Consider the following 17,447-nt stretch of genomic DNA (forward strand, 5'->3'; position numbering starts at 1 on the left):
AGCCTGGACACTATCAGAGCTGAACACAGACTGGCTGGAAATAATCTGAGCACGTTTGTCATACACTTGATACATAATCCTAATTAGTAGTGGAGTCATCACAGAGAAGATGTGTTGTATAACAAAACAAGTGCTTACAATTTAATTTAATCGTGCAACGAGTTATTACTTTTCTTACTAATATATATATAGTAGTAAGTGCGTGTGCGTTGTGTATATATATATATATATATATATATATATATATATACACATACATAATAGGATTAACAATTTCTGGGCTACTGTATTTCAGACTTTAATCTGAAGCATTTGACAAAGATAATCAACGCAGTGCTGAAAAGGCAATGTTTTGAGTTCCAGGGGATTGTATGTTGATGACAATTAATAACATAATAAAAGAAAGTAATAATAGCACAGAGTCAATAGTTTTGAGAAACATTAGAGTGGTGTGTAAAAATGTGTGGTCTAGTCCAGAGTTGATAGCTTCATCGGACAGACTGGCAAAGGCCAGTGTACAGCATGTCCCTTGCCTTATATGCATTACTAAGTCACTCTGGCTCTTAAATTCCCCACCCAGTCTTGGTGTCCTGATGGAAAGAGCTTTTGGAACGGGCAGTGGACTGCAGCAAAGAGAAGGAGTGCTGCACTAACCTTGTCAGGATACTTCTGTACCAACTCCCGCACTTTGTTGGCACTGCCGTGAGCTGCCTCAATGACCAGCCGGCTGGGATTGTCCTGCTCTGTGGACTGAGAGAGCAGCTTCTCCAACACTGAGATGACAGTACCTGAACAGGCAGATGGAGAGGGGGGAAAAGGGAGGAGGAAAAGGTTGTGAAAAGAGGACAGACAAGAGAGACAAAAAATATTCATTTAGCTTAATCAGTCCAATATGAACAATATGATTAGAAATGGTGTCACAAAGCCTTCCAGAGGGCTAAAATAGCAGACACACAGGTTAGTTGAGCTTAATGCAAAACCACAGGAATGAGTCAAAATGCCCCTTCATGCAGTGTAATCTGACCACACACATTCGCAAACACACACATACACACATCACTCTGTGCTCAAGCTCCCATCCGCCTAGGTGAACACATGCACAGAACAGATGTAGTCATGATTAAGAGACTGCTGGGAACTTCTGACATGATGACAAATGTCTGCTGTGCTGCCAAAGCCTCTCGCTGTCAACATGCAGGATCATGACATGCTATAGAGAAGAACATTTCAAGAAATGACACCCGCACACACATTGCTGAAAAAAGACAGAAAGGGAATGACTGTGACAGTGGCCATGAATGCCACAGCTGCAGCCTGAATGTGAAAGCATGCATGGCAGAGGCAGAGCTGGAATGAGGGCAGGGAAGGATGAATGAATGCATGCAGAAGGTAAAGCTGGAGCTGGAGTGTTAGAGATGAGCCCCCTTGTCCCGGCAGAGGCCTTACTTCCAGATTCGTTGGGGTTCTCGACTGTCATTAGGTTGGCGTCCACCTCCACGCTCTGGGCCGAGAGGCACGCTGGGTTGAACGTCCACGTCTGGCCTCCAAATGCCACCCGTAGGTCACCATCCGCATATACTTTCAACACCTTCCCGGCCTGGCCAAGCACCTAGGAACAAAACAGTAAGTAAGGTGGATGTGGCATCGGTGGGTAAGAAAGGAAGGGTGAAAAAAACAAACAAGGGAAGCGGTTGACAGGAACAAATAAAGAAATAAAGAGCAGAAAAGTAATCCACTGGGAACTATTCATTGTTTTTAGAGGACCAATTTCTGTGATTCTTTATTTTTAGGTAAATTACCAGGCCGCATTCGAGCAAGCGGCTCTGAACTTGATTACTTCCTGATGTACACCCAATTTTAAGGAAGTAGGTCACTTTTAATTCAGAGGTAGGTCTGCCAAATAAAGGCTTTACTTTAGCAAGTGACGCAGTTTACATCATGCACACAGACAGGGAGTAAGCTTAGGGTTTCCAGAATACAGAGGTGAGACAAAGTCATTGTTTTGCAAGTCTTAGTTATTATATCCCAAGTCAAGTAGGACATCCAGACATGCATGTCCGGAGTCAAGGCCCAAGTGAACACTTAAAAACTCTGTTTAAAAGGTCCCATGGCATGAAAATTTCACTTTATGAGGTTTTTTAACATGAATATGCGTTCCCCCAGACTGCCTATGGTCCCCCAGTGGCTAGAAATGGCGATAGGTGTAAACCGAGCCCTGGGTATCCTGCTCTGCCTTTGAGAAAATGAAAGCTCAGATGGGCCGATCTGGAATCTTGCTCCTTATGAGGTCATAACAAGCAAGGTTACCTCCCCTTTCTCTGCTTTGCCCGCCCAGAGAATTTGGCCCACCCATGATAGAGAGACATCATGGCTTTCAAACGAGCAAAGGGGCAGTTGGTCAAGGCATTTTTTCAAGTCAACTCTAAAGTCATCATGACCTTAGTCTAAAGATTCATGACACAAGTCTGACTCCACACCTCTGCCTCTACAGTTTGGCATGAATTCAGCCTTAATAACTAACGCTGAAATACCATGAAGAGTTAGTACTATCAGGTTAAATGAGCATACAGGAGCCATGCTGTCTGTCCACTCTCCATGGCCAGCCTGTAGTCTCTTCACACTCTCGATGTCCTCCAATACTCTTACTAGTTCGCCAACTCCAAAAGTGTTCACCTAGTGGAAATAAAGATAGACAAATTGTTAACACACTTAATAAGCTATTAAAATTATCTGAAAACATACTGATAACCCAACTACACTCCTGTTAAAGTTTGGAACCATGTAAGATCCTACTGTCAGGTCCTCTGGCAGAAACTTATCTCTAACTCATTACCTTGGTGAGGGCCCCAGGATGGAAAGTCCAGCGGATGTTGTTGCTGTACTGGACTCTGACATCTCCTCGGTCAGTGATTCTATGAACAGTCCCGATCCGGCAAATGTACTGCAAACATAAATTGGCTGTGTCACCCAGGGTCTCCCTCTGCATGGCTGTGACCTAAATGTTCCCTTTAGCAGCTGTGATTTGAGAGTTGGATGCTCTGTTTCCTTTCACTCTGTTGAACGCTAACGTCCATCTGAGCCACTTGTATAAATAGTCTGTTTGCCAGGCTCAAGAGGCACATGTGTTTTGACGGTGAGGCCATGTTTGTCTAAAACATAAAGAGTACATACTATGCGCAAAAGTACAATGAGTTCATTGCAACTAAAAAAAATAAATAAAAAGGGTAATGTAATGTAAAGCTGCCTATTGTGTTAATATGTTTGGAATTGTGTGATTTGTCATTCTGGCAGAAGACTTTCATACCTCAGCCATTTTGGGGTTCCATCCTCCGTGGCCCTCCTGCATCTGTCGCAGGATATCCACCTCCAAGAGACATTTGACCTTGTCACCCTGCTGGAAGGAGTGGCCGTCAGCACTCTCCTGGCGCTGCAGCTCTGCATGCTCTCCTGGAAGGACAGGTGTTATATTGGAGACTTATGAAGGTTTTTGAAGTTTGGTTTTGAAGTCAACATGGTTTCTGCAGACATTCATATTCACATAGCTGTAATGTTTAAAAAATGTCATGCAACAATACCACAAAACATGGGCAAATTACCACCCAACAAGTTTTTGATTAACCAATTCCTACATCAGACAGAAATTATGTCTAGGTTGAGAATGAAGTGGAGAGCTGAGCTCCACTTCATCAGTAAGAAGTGACTACTGAGAAAAAAATTACTTCAAGCATACTTTGAAGCAGGAATCAGTCTGTCTTACCGAGCTTTGGTAGGTGGTCTTTGTAATAGAAGCCCCCTTGGCCGTCAGACACGTATTTGAGGTCTACCTTGCCCTTGTGGCCCATTCGGTAGACATTGGTGGTGCCATTAGACCAGGTGACGCTGGCCACACTGCGACCAGACTCTGTGTCCCAGCCGCGAATGTCCACTACCTTCCCAACCTTACCCTCCCCGCCTACACACACACACACAAATGCACACACACAAATATGCAATAAACAATAATGCATCAGTGTGTGGGGAAGGCAGTGAAAGAAAAACCAGCTCATTAAAGAAAGAAAAGTCGTCACATAAACAGTGTTTTGATTTTGAGTTTGTTAATCAGGAGAAAAATGTGCGAGTACCATGTAATCATCCATGGTCAAATTTGGCAATCACAATGTAAACATATGAGACAAGGAGATGGCAGACACAGAAGTGTGTGAGAAACATTTTTCCTGTAGAGACATAAGCTGACGAGTGCCATTCACTTCCATTTTCTAGAACCAGCTCGGTCCGTTAATGGTTTCTTCATATATCACAGACCTGACGAAACACAATACCCCTTCTTGATTCAAACACAAAAACATCAAAAGGAAGGAAAAAAAAATAAGAATCACCATTAAACAATAAAACCCTTCACAAGATGGTTTCAAATCTATACATCAGGTTTAATGATGTAAGAAAACACTTGTTAAACCATTAAAGTCATTAAGCTGCCACAGTGCCTGACCACACCGGCTAAACCAATGACCCGTAAGACTACATGGTGGGCCGGGGGCTTCTGAGCATGCTCAGAGCTGCCTGTACGGCTTACCGCATACACTATTTAAGCCTGATGAGTGACTTAACCAACCCCAGGGCGCTGATTTCAAAGACACCAAAAGGACATTTTGACTCATTCGCTCTAGCCCAGAAAAGGGAGTGTTGCTATTCTCAGAGACAACGATGACCCCAGACCAGGAAACATAAAGACATATTAGCATTCCCTTTTTCCCTAAAGGGAACATTTACGGGCTTTAATTAAGCCCACTAATGTGGAAGATTGCTTTCAATTATTTAAACTATTCCAAACATCAGCCAGTGCAGGCTGTCTGTATCTGAAAGAGAGCATAGCAACAGTGTAGATTTGAAGTTTGACACATAATGAAAAACTGCAGACATTCATGGAAGCCACAAAAAGACAATATACATTCTCTTGCAACATAGACTATATTTTAAGTGAAAGGGTTTTCTCAGTTTATGCCACTACATAGAGGTGGACAAAGAAAAACAAAGAAGATAAATGTTATGGAAGGGCTCTGTATAGACACTCGCAGACATCTGTGGAACAGACTCAGATGAGTCACTGGCAATAAAAATCCACGCAGACACATACGAACACGACATTTCAAGGGTTAATGAGACGTGAGGTTAGAATGTTATTATGGGTTGTGGATGGTGAAACACTTTGAAGAGGTACAGCGCCACGCTCAAGAAGGTAGGGGGCCTGCTGAGTCGGCAGCACCAAGTTAGTGGTTAAGAACAGTCCCCCCCACACACCACTCACCGTCTTGGTTGCCCCAGTCCCAGTCAGGTCCACGAACCACTTTAACCCCCTGGAAGATTCCTTTGAGGATGATCCGCGGGAGGTTCTGCCTTGGTGCCAAGCTCACTCTATGATAAGAGCATGGAGACACAGCTGAACAAACTGCTCTATGGACCATCTAAGACAATTTAAAGACTTGATATGAATCCCTTAATACAAAACTTGGTTCAAGTATGCATATTAAAACCACAACAAAACATGTAACAGCTTTGGATCTGTGGCAAACCTAGGCAGACACATATATAGAAAATATGCAGTATCACTATATTTCTGAGCAAATACATTCACAGTACTTCATTATTCACAAAGAAAAAGAAAATGGCTACTGCACATTGAGTTTAAGACAAATCAAGTTGCTGTGATCTCCTGACAACCGACTAAAAGGTACCTTGATGAGTTTCCATGTACACAAGCTTGCTTCTGTTTACATTTATCATTTCTGGCCATAATACATAATGTCCACAGTGCTACCGGTTTCATGTTATCCCGCGCTCATGATATGTGCGTCCTCTGCCCTAAAAGGCTTCTTCTTATTAGTTTACTGACCTAAGGGGTAGTTGTGGTAGTTCTTCCACAAATGGTCAAGAAATAAGCAGGTTATATTCTACTTAAGACAAGTGACAGGATTTCAGGACTGTGAACAGCTAAGATCAGAAACACACATTGAGAAAACCTATGCCTATCTGCCGTCATTAACACTCTACTATATAGCACACTGACCAACAGCCTCAACTGCAATTACAGATTCAGACACTCAGGTGAGACAGTCACATCCTCATAATCTGACATACCTTATGGTGAAGATTTGATCAGATCTTGTTGCAAAGGAGCTGCCTATTCCCATACTTTCTTGACGAGATCAAACCCCAGCTTCCATTTAAACCGAACAGCTTTTTGGATAGACTCAAAGTCATATAGAATCCAATGTGATCAAAAGAAAAAGAGCCTTGTGAGAGCTGTCGTCCTCAGGGAGCCACATAGAGGCTTTACTGCTCCCACACGTTTCTCTATCTCTGGGGTTTTCCTTAAAGTTAGCCTTAGCTAACTTCATCCCTCGTCACTGGCCAGATTTTCCAGGTTAATGGGAAAGATCAGTACATTTGGCTCTGAGAGCCAACTATCTCAGTGTGGGACTGGGCTTGGACAGGTCTCTTTCTGAGAACGTTGTGTATCTGTAAACAGAGCTTTGAGCCTAATCCCTGGACAGCAGAGTAGGCCACCTTAGGGCAAAGTGTAGAGCATGCACGTGCTTGCATATGTAAATGTCTAAATATATGTACTATATAAATGGAGAAGCAGGAAAACAAATGCTGTACATAGAGTACATAGGGTCTGTATAAACACATTTTTCTGCATTGCTTCAATGTATTAAATTGGTTGTGTTGCTTTTATTCCCTTTTTTATTTGAGGAATTCAGGATATAAATGGTACAATTGTGGTGAGCCCAACTAGCAGATATAGTAACAGACTTCTTGAACTTGTAGTATTAAGGGTCACGGAGAGAATGTAGCATGCTGTGCCAATTTCCTGATGGCACAGAGCTGATTTAGGACTGACAGAAAATACACCAAGAGTAGTACTGTTTATGACGGAAGAGCTGGTTAGTAAGAGAAAAGACTAATATTTTTACTATTATTTACAGCAGTAAAGAGGATGTGAACTGACAGATGTCCCTAGAAACAACCTCAGTGTTTGACATGTTTGTCAATGTAGCTACTCTGAGAGAGACAACAGCTCTGTCAAGGGATCAAGATTTCTAATCCTGCTCGGCCAAATGTCACCCCTGCACCCAGACAGGATCAGGACAAGATAACCTACACCTACTGACACGACGGACGGCTGAAGTCAACAGTCAGCCAAGGGTTATTTTTACTGTTTGAAAAAGGCAGTGGAATAAACAGAATTAGCATTTGTACGTAGAAATCAAAAGCACCAAAACACAGGAATTTACATAAAAAGTGGTGACTGAAATACAGTAAGGCTACAAGTTAGTGTAATGACACCAGTTGGGGTCAACCCTGTTTGCATTTACTGTACTTACTGTAATGTGTTTATGGTACCTTAACGAAAAATAAAAAATCCAGGCAAGAGCAGAATAAGTTTAATCAGACACATCTTTCAAAGCATTCATTGTCTTATGTTTAACAACTCTGCTTAGTCCACACTTCACCTACTAAAGCACCGAAACCCTCTACATACATACATGACACAGACGAGAAGTTAGCAGTTAGCCCACTACAACCAAATTCAGGTGAAATTCCAGGCAATTCTGACTAGAAGACCAAGAAAGCACTAGAAAACACTGCAGGCCAGTAGTCGGGTTGAGTTGGATGTGCATTAAACGTGAGTACTACTGTTGTGTACTACTGCTCCACCTGAACTGAGGTGGAGCAGTGGAGCTTGATGTGCGAGTGAAGGATTAGGCATTGAGTTGACCCGATGTGTTCCCCGGAACTGCACGTGTGTGTGTTGAAGAGCCAATTAACAAGCTGACCAACCAATCTCCTCGTAAACATATGCTGACCTCAGTACTTTCAGCATGGACACGTCTCAATGTAGCATAAACTTATTTGTATTAACAAAATGCAGTCATTCAGAACACTGAACAGTAGGGCTAGATATTGTCAGTGATTTTCCAAATTGATTTGATTCCGATTAGCAAGGTCCTAAATACATTTTTTCCCGATTGAATTTTATTTCTGATTCAATTTCAATTAGGAAAGAGATTCTACTATTGTACAAGGTTCCCTCTAACCTGCTGCATTCTTAAAATTATCAATGTTTACATTAATGCACTTTTTATTTAACATGAACACACAATAAAGTGCAGTTATCTTGAGGTGACCGAGGCACCCCTTTAAAAAGGGCAATGCCAGTTTTTCCCTTACCAAAATGTAGCCTAACTTTGGAGGGTTATTTAACCCCTTTCCTGAAAAACTAACATAGTTGGTACGAATGGATTCCTTAGGCCTTCTAGTTTCATAAGATACAGACAAAGATCGATTCTTGGATTTTATAAATGTATTTTGGATCATTCAAATGAAAATAAATTTAAATCGGAAAATCGTTTGTTTGTTTTTTAAACCCAGCCCTACTAAACAGTTATCTACAGTACAGTATAGCCTCACAGTATTTGAATCAGAAAAATGACATTGCAACAATATAAAATATAATCTATAATAACCTCATATCCTAAAGATTTACAGTAATGCCCTAATGTGTTTTGAGAGAACACACAACAGTGTCAAATAATACAATAATTGTAATGCTTTGTGAGCAGCACATATAATTGCACCTTGATTCGCGCCATATTCAACACCTGCTATCTAATACATGTCATCTAGGTAATTGAAAATGTTAACAAGCTAATCCGCACACAGCTGAGAATGTCTGCACGCTAATCCAGTTAAATCTGTTGTAATTACAAAGGAACACTTATGTAACGTTATTGTACATCCGGCTCAGGTCTCACACCATGTTAGTGATGGTGCAGGTTGAGTGTCAGTGAACTGCAGCCATTTATAGTGTTGACAACTTTTCAGTGCCCCCTCAGGATACCGACAAAGTTTCTGCCTACAGTATGTCTATGAACTACAAATAGATCCACCCTGCTTAACATTAAACCCAACACATGCTTGGTCCACATGAAAGGAGTCCCTGTTAACTATGCTAAGCCCAAACCGCAGTCTCCTTACATAAATCACTGCTGGCACAACAACAACAAGCCCCACTCATTATGAAACCAAACCAAATTTGTCTTTCCAGGCAAATATCAAGTGTGTCATATGACTGCCAGACTATAAATTAGTCTTTTGAAAAGCTGTCAGTGAAATATGGGTCAGTGTGGTCTGGAAATAAAGAAGCCCTGTATGTTTAGCACCACATACTGTAGACCAGAGATAGGGAGCATAGGGGGTCCTCAGATTCACTGCAGCGGGACCTCCAAATTATTGTTAATTTTTGAAAGTTTTTTCAAATTAAAATGTCTTAACATGAATCTAACATTATTAGCAAATATAAACCCCCCACTGATGATAGGCTTTCTGGCCTATGGGTAAGGTAGTCACTAAGGTAGCCATCCACAGATACAGTTAATCCTAAGGAATCACTGTGCCACATGTATGTTTAACATTAAAATATTCATAAAATCACAGCAAAAATTATTATTTTGATAGCTCAGTATTCTATGCACTAAAAAAACTGTACCGTCTCTCCTTCAGTTAAGAGGTCCTTGGTTTAAAAAACGTTGAACGCTGTAGAGTGTTCTTCACTTTCATTTATCTGATGAGAAAAGAAGTGGCTTTCATGTGATGTTCTCCTACATGTTCCGTCTCTCCCACTGCTGGGGGACAATCACAATACCATTTTCACTGAAATTATGGAAAGATGTCTTTGATGAAAGGATGAAGAGAGACGGCAAGGACTGAATGTTATGAATAGACAATTTCATGTTAATATGATGAGCAGTGAAAAACACGGATAAAAAAAATCTTTCTTCTGATTTATTTATCTTTGTTGTCATGTACAATCCGCAGACATTCACTGGTTTCTTCTTCACTACCTGTAATGAAGGTCTTCTTCATCACTAATACAGTATTTTGCAGCATTAGTACACTGTAGCTCATTATGTTACGGGTTAATGAAATGAGGCACAGTTTTGAATGTTTATTGGATAATATTAATCTGTTTCGTGGAGGTTGCAGCTGGTGTTGATTGGTGGCCAGCCCTGTCAAGAGAGATACATGTACTCAGTTTGCTAGTTTGGTTACCTATATGTGCAGTATGGTGCTCTTTTCCTGATTAATTGAATGCAGGTTAACAGTTGCTGCTTCTGCAATAGTAAAATGTTTGTGTTCAAGTAATTCACCTCCGTTGTGTCTCCTCTTGGGCTAAAAGAGTCCCCAGGCTATCGAACCCCATTTTAAAGGTTCCAGGAGATACCATGTTTCAAGTAACGAAGGGGTGTTTGAGTACTTTAATTAACTGTACTTTGATGAATTGTTCAGACTAATGATGTTTGATTATATGAGGTGACATAATGCAAGTAAATTGAGAAACAGTAGGGAAGTAGTATTGTATTTAATGTGTTTGTTGTATTTTGTATAATTGTTTAGTTTGTTTCAGTTTGTTTGTTGCGATCATGGCTTCCATTTTTGTGTCAATTGTCGGTGAAATAAACACCTGTTGATCTCCTACTGTAAATATCCAACCGCTATGTGGCCATTCTAACACTACCAGATGAGCTCAAGACTGACTATGTGGTGACAGCCAATGCAAATGAAAGCCTAGATTAACTATTAATTAGATTAACTATGAAATGGACACAAGGATCACAGGTTAGCAAAACAGCAAACAACGTTTCTTTCAATTTTAAACCTTTGAGCTTGAAAACTTGGAAATAGCTAAACAAGACAAATAATCATTACAATTTTTATTATTTAATATTTGTAGTAAGGACTGCGGTTTCAAGATAAATTGAAATTTAAACTTAACATTACACATTTCAATGGTAGCACTGATATAAAAAGGTGCCTAAACCCCCAAAAAGTAGTTTGGAAAACAATAGTGTACAGTATAATACACCATTGCAATGGTGTACTATACTGTAAATTATTAGAAATCATAATATTCATTAACATGTCTCACAAACATTTTCCCCCTATTTAAATAAATAAAATTAAAATCTAAATTGGCTTGTCAGTTAGAATAAGCGTGGATTTTTGCCCACAGATGGAAGGCAGTGAAATGTTCTGACTGGTTTGAAGGGTCACATAAAGGTTTGTTCCACCAAAAAAAATTATAATATAAAAAATAAAAATAGCTGCACTCACAGCAACTTTGATGGCAATTGGATAAAGAATAGCTTAGATATCAGCTCATTTACTTTGTTATAGTGCTCCTAGAGGCCAAATTACACCAATGTCCTTGTGCGTTCTCACAATCAAGTCCCTAGTCCCTGTACCAAGTTTGATTTCGATACGTGTAAGCGTTGCTTAGATATGAGCCTACTTCCTGTGATTATAGCACCCCCATAGTGGTCAAAGCTGACCAAATTTATTTCATATCCTAGGGATTGGGTCTTGAGTCCATGTACAAAGTTCGGTTTTGATACATGGAAGCGTTGGTGAGATACGAGCCCACTTCCTGTGATTATAGCACCCACCTAGTGGACAAAAGACTCCAAATTTATTTCATATCCTAGGGATTGGGTCTTGAGTCCATGTACAAAGTTTGGTTTCGATACATGAAAGCATTGCTGAGATATGAGCTAATTTCCTGTAACTCTAGCACCCCGCTAGTGGTCGAAGGTCACCAAATTTATTGTGCTTCCTCAGGATAGGGTCCCAGGTCCATGTACCAAGTTTGGTTTTGATACGTGAAAGCATTGCTGAGATATGAGTCTACTTCCTGTGATTATAGCGCCCCCATAGTGGTCAAACGTCACCAAATTTCTTGAGCCTCCTCCTAATTGGGTCAGGAGTACAAGTATTGAGATTGGTTTTGATACGTGAAAGCCTCCCCGAGATAGGAGTTCACTTCCTGTTTAGCGGCTTCGCCGTTGATTTCAATTGGTGTTGACAGGCAAACGCTTTTGAATATCAATACGCAATGGAATAACTTTTGTGTGGCTTGGTCTGAAGATCATCTGTGCCAAGTTTCGTGAAAATCTGAGACATTTTGTGACCTGTGAAAACATTTTTGTGTTTTTGATGAAATCCAATATGGCGGCCGGATCAATTAGGTTGACGTCACAAATTGGTATGTGTCGGCCTTAGGACCTCCCACAGTATTAACAGACACTGCTAGTAAGCTTTACTTCCAAACACAAACGTTATAGGCCAAAACGTAAGTTTGCTAATTACAGCGGCCCCTATAGGTCTAAGGTCACCAAATGTCTTGAGCCTCTTCCTAATTTGGCCCTGTACCTATGTACTAAGATTGGTGTTGATACGTGAAAGACTTGCCGAGATAGGAGTTCACTTCCTGTTTGGCGGCTTTGCCATCGATTTCGATTGGCTGTGATGAGCAAACACTTTCGAATATCAATATGCAATGGAATAACTTTTGTGAGGCATGGTCATCTGTGCCAAGTTTTGTGAAAATTGGACCAATTTTGTGACCTGTGAAAACATTTTAGTGTTTTTGAACAAATCCAATATGGCGGAAGGTCCAACATGATGGATATTGACATGCTTCGCTGCTTGGCCCCCAATGAAGGACACTGCTGAGCCAAACATTTAGGCATCAATGACAAATCAATACTTGAAGAGAAACCAGTGTTCGAGATGAAATGAGATTCCATCTACTGTCAGAATGCTAAATGACTGCTGCAGGCCAGGTTTCACTTAAAGCCCAAATTTGTAATTGGTGCGCAGCTCCAATATCCACCCCAACCTTCAGAGTCAAAATGGTCCATAATCAAATGTGGACCCAGCCTAAGTCAAAAATGACTTTCAAATCAAAATCTTTTTTCAGGTCAAAAATACATTTCTCATATCTAGTGAGAATGTGATCACAGAAAATAATAGCAGGAAGTTCAACAAAAACAGCAGAGAGGTGGCAAGGATACTGGATTCAAGTCATGACCAGGTCAAGATTTGGAGCTAAGGGTATAACAATTAATTTGTTGCACTGCTGTATAAATGAAACCATTTCAATGACATGTTAAACGTGTCATGCTGTCTGTGTTGTTTTTGATACAACCACTTGGAGTCAAAGTCAGAAATTCCCAAATCCTACATATTGGGGGTTTTAATGGTTATACACTTTTGTCTTATCCTGACTGTATCAAATCATTGTTTTGCAAACTCTTAAGAAAAAAATGATAACCACTACCACTCTTGCACCTAATAGCTAACTAGAAGATGTATTCAAACCGAAGCAAAAGAGTAACAATTCTCAATTCTTGCCCCCATTTCCACCACTTACTGGACAGCAGGCACAGGAAAATAAATATAACTTGGTTTTAGACCTGGACCAGGCTACACTATAGAAGAAATCTGGGTCATACATATCACCTCGTTAAAATGAGAACAGGCTATCCAGCTGACATTCAGACAGTGCCTGAAGCAGTTTGGAGCTAACTGATGCAGAAGAGTGGATTCTGAAGGGAGAACTCACTCCAGTTAATCTGGATACACTTGGAATCGGCTAGTCCAAGTGTGCTTTGCCCAAGTTGACTTGAAGGCTAGCCATTTATTTAAAAATACAGTCTTTTGAAAATAAACCCTGATAATATCTGGAAAGGTAACTGACAATAGGTCCTGACCACAACCATGCAATATATTAGTTTTATATTTGAAACTTTGCAAATCTAGCAGACATGTAGAAAAGTGGAATACCTGATGATATTGCTGTAAACTGTTGGCCTGTGTAGACAGACACCAGTCTAACAAAAGTTAATTGGAGGAAACAACACTAATAAGGTCTTATCTCCTATGAGTCAAACTGGATTAGAAAAGAGCAAGCTACTCGAACAGAGACATTGTAACGGAAGCCACCATAATTAGAATTGAAATGAGGATCAATTGTGTTGGGGAAGTGGCAGTGCAGTACTCACGGCTGGGAGTGTGCCGTCTCGTAGCGCTCAAAAGCGTGGCTCAGGTCGTGTTTGTTGTTCATGTAACACTGGGTGCACAGGTCATAGTCGAAGCACACCTTGCACTTCCATCGCATTCCCATGATGCCATGCTTCTTGCAGCTGTCACAGATGATGTTGGAGTGACGCACGCCTGGAAGGGAAAGAGAAGTGGTTGAAGAAAAGGTGAGTGGGGTTATAAATTTAACATGCCTGAGGTTTAAGATGTAAACATTAAACTACTATGTCTCCCATATGCAAGTCACTGAAGCAGACAAGGCATATGCCATGTCTTTACCAATGTTAGTTATCACAGTAGCTCATATCATGAGACGTGGAAGAACTGAGGCACAAACATCCTGACAAAATTAGCCCCCACCCCCTTAGCTCCTCATCTCTTCTCTTCCTCTTCTTTCGCTCCATTAAATGAAGGGCAAGCTTCTGAGGCAGAAAAATGTCGCTTTAAATGGAGCAAAATGCTAATGAGTCCTGCACTATTGTACGTGTCATTCAAGTCCAGAATAGAGCTGGATGGCTGGTGATGAGAGATATAGCCTAGTCTTTCCTGTACCATGCTACTTAAACTGGGCTTTGTGGAGGCTGTGTGTGTGTTAATAGCTGATTATTTGCGCTGAATTTGATCATCGGGCTGTAAAACTCTAGGATGATGATGCTTGGATCAGGTTAAGGCAGGGTTCTCATTCTTATCCAGCCAATGGCCACATTTTAAGGTCCCAAATTTCATGACCCCAGCAGCAAAAAGTAGGCATGTGAATTTTAGTATGGGATTCTTCTGTTTTTTTATGATCAAGAGCATGCATGCAGCTGCAAATTGATTAGACAGAAAGGCTGAACTTATCTTTTTTTTTTTTTTAAAAATACATTTAACTGACAATAATTCCTGGGAAACAACAAACACCTGTATTTGGCATCAAACAGGGCTTTGACAAGACACTCAGCTCACGAGAGGACACACGATATTAGGTTTACGAGAGTAAGAAGAGATTGTAAAACTATTTTAAAGAAAACTTCAATGACAAAATATGACTGGAAAAATAGTCTTTTATTCAATCAAAAGTCTCAAAATGAAAAAGGAGCACTGTCAAAGGTTTCGCCACAAACCTTCTCTCTTGTATAAATAACCTCTACAGACCTAATAACTGCAGCGTGAGCTTCTAACTTCTAATTGAAGCTGTGTGTGACCTTCTAACTGAACTACTTTAGTTTCCTCAAATAAAAAATTTTAACCGTAAAAATAACAAAAATGATTGACTTCGGGGGGGGTTTTCAAGTGCAAACCATAATCAAAGTAGTACTCTCAATAATTAAAGTGCAAACAGAGACTGACAATGTTTTTCTTCAAGCATGATACACTGCTCAGCCTAAGATATGGTCATGTTCTTTTTCAGGAATATTAGCACGTCCACCTTTTCTGGCAGTAGTTGAGACCTTTGGGCACTGACTATGTTTCCTGCAGTTGAATAACCATCACTCTGTGGAGACAGATGCTCTTTTCTCCTCCTCTGAATTTCATTCATTGCAGCAGTAAAGAAGGAAGTAGCTAATCTAGTATCGATTTTATGACCATTTTAAGATGAGGAGAGAACATCTGATCTGGGTTTAATATAATTAAATGTAAAGTTAGGCTTTGCTGTCGGCTTCCCAACTTATTTTAAAAAAGACAGAGAGAATAAAAAAGAGAGAGCGCTCACGCGAGCCAGCAGCCACACTGTACTGCTGCCGGGCAGCAGACACATGTCTTGTGCGAGAGAGATCAGCGGTACCCTGTAACGTGGTCACGGGATCTGTTCACCTCGACGAAGAATATCGTCCCGTTTTAATATCGCGAGATCTCATCACACCTGTAGTATCAAACTTAAATTATTATTGGATAACGCCCCAAATATGTCTTGATCGTATCAAAAACTGTGAAGTCTCCACCACTTGCATTTAATTGTAACTTAATGTAACATATCAAAATCAATTTGGTATACTGAAACTCGGCTATCATATTTGCACATTTCAAACTAGAATCATCTCTAGTTGGCCCAGTATTTAGTAGTGTGTAGTCATGAGTGCTTACCAATTTGAGCGTTATCATAAAGCAGCAGGTCAAAGGAACCCTGGTAGCCAGTGCGGTAGTTGGTTCGTGTGCCGCTGTCCCACTGCACCACCACGGTCTTGTCTGGTGTGGTAGTGCTGCCCTGCCGCCCGATCTCCACCACAGTTCCTACGTGGCCCTCGCCGTCATCCTGGTTTCCCCATTTCCAGTCCAGGCCACGCACCACGCGCATGCCCACCTCCATGCTGCCTCTGCTGGGGCCTGGCCCGGGGGCTGAGCGCGATGGCCGGGGCCTGGATGCGCTGTCACTTCCGCTGCTTCTGCGCCTCCGGGGCTTCTGAGGGACGGAGCTGGCTCGTGCCGACAATATTGCAGGAAGGGACGGCACCAGGGGTATTTCCGGGAACAGATCAGGGGTGACTGGGGGTAAGAGAAGATAAAAGTTTAGTGAAACCTGGTAAAAGAAAATACAGCAACAAAGTCCAAGCAGACACTGCTAGATAAGATAAACTTGATTGATCCCACACAGGGTAAATTCACTGCAAGTACAAATGAAGTAGATAGATGTGTGTTACAAAGTTAGAATGCATGAATAGTGGCATCTCTTTTTCCTAGTCAATACTTAACCTAACAAACAGCTGCTCCTTGCCAACTTGTCTAGAGTTCATGTCAAAGCTTCACTCTGTCCTCAGAAAGTTTTGGGTTTATTCCTCTGCTTTTAAACAAGGAAATCATACAACCTGTGCACTGTCTGACTACAGGTCTGTCAGTGGCTGCTCAGGGACTTATAAAGCAACATGCCATATGTCTCATAAATTTCAGAGCAGTGTTTTTCTCTTTGCTGGTGGATCATTCACTGGAGGTCTTGCTGTGTGTCATGGCACATTTCTGGAAAGAGCAGCTGGACATGACAGCGACGCCCTGCTGCTCTAATCAAGCCCTGACCTGACACACACAAACAGACACTTCTACTTACATCCTAAGCAAGACAGTCCATTGGCTTCATTCATGTCAGCCATAACACTCAACTACTAACGCCAACATAGCGATCACAAGGTGTAAGTTGTGCACATGGCTGAGCATCCTACATCCTAAAGGAAACAAAATCTATTTGTGTTAGTTCGGGAGGAAGCTTTAGGGTAAGCTATGTTCTCTGACCTCAGACTATCTCTATAAATACTTATTTTGTGTTACGGCATTGGCCAATCACAAAACACAGATGCAGTTCTATCTGTTAAATGATGGATGTACATTGTTGGGATAAAGCCTGACATCCGGCGTCCCTCCCCTTCCACTATCTATTTGCAAGGGCAAATGACCTCAGACAGAAGCAAACATCCTAAGTGGTAGCCATTTAACAACAGCAAAACAATATGAAAAGGTTTAAATTGTATATCAGATATCCATTTTTATGGACATGCCTGAATCTCAAATATAGTTACATATTAACCAAAAAAACCTAG

At 41.1% G+C, this 17,447-nt stretch overlaps 1 protein-coding gene across 2 annotated transcripts in view; it reads right to left on the bottom strand.

Annotated features, from left to right (window-relative positions):
* The window catches only part of mib2 (MIB E3 ubiquitin protein ligase 2), a 49,058-nt gene that overhangs the window by 19,707 nt on the left and 11,904 nt on the right, over positions 1-17,447 (bottom strand). For both annotated transcript variants that reach the window (XM_028582449.1, XM_028582448.1), the window contains exons 2-10: positions 16,006-16,404; positions 13,905-14,076; positions 5,306-5,412; positions 3,758-3,952; positions 3,305-3,447; positions 2,834-2,941; positions 2,569-2,673; positions 1,447-1,609; positions 655-788 (exon numbers count right to left, since the gene is read on the bottom strand). In XM_028582449.1, coding sequence (XP_028438250.1) covers positions 655-788; positions 1,447-1,609; positions 2,569-2,673; positions 2,834-2,941; positions 3,305-3,447; positions 3,758-3,952; positions 5,306-5,412; positions 13,905-14,076; positions 16,006-16,404 — 1,526 coding nt within the window. The remainder of the gene's footprint in view (positions 1-654; positions 789-1,446; positions 1,610-2,568; positions 2,674-2,833; positions 2,942-3,304; positions 3,448-3,757; positions 3,953-5,305; positions 5,413-13,904; positions 14,077-16,005; positions 16,405-17,447) is intronic.

This window comes from Perca flavescens, chromosome 7 (assembly GCF_004354835.1).
Source record: "Perca flavescens isolate YP-PL-M2 chromosome 7, PFLA_1.0, whole genome shotgun sequence".
NCBI lineage: Eukaryota > Metazoa > Chordata > Actinopteri > Perciformes > Percidae > Perca > Perca flavescens.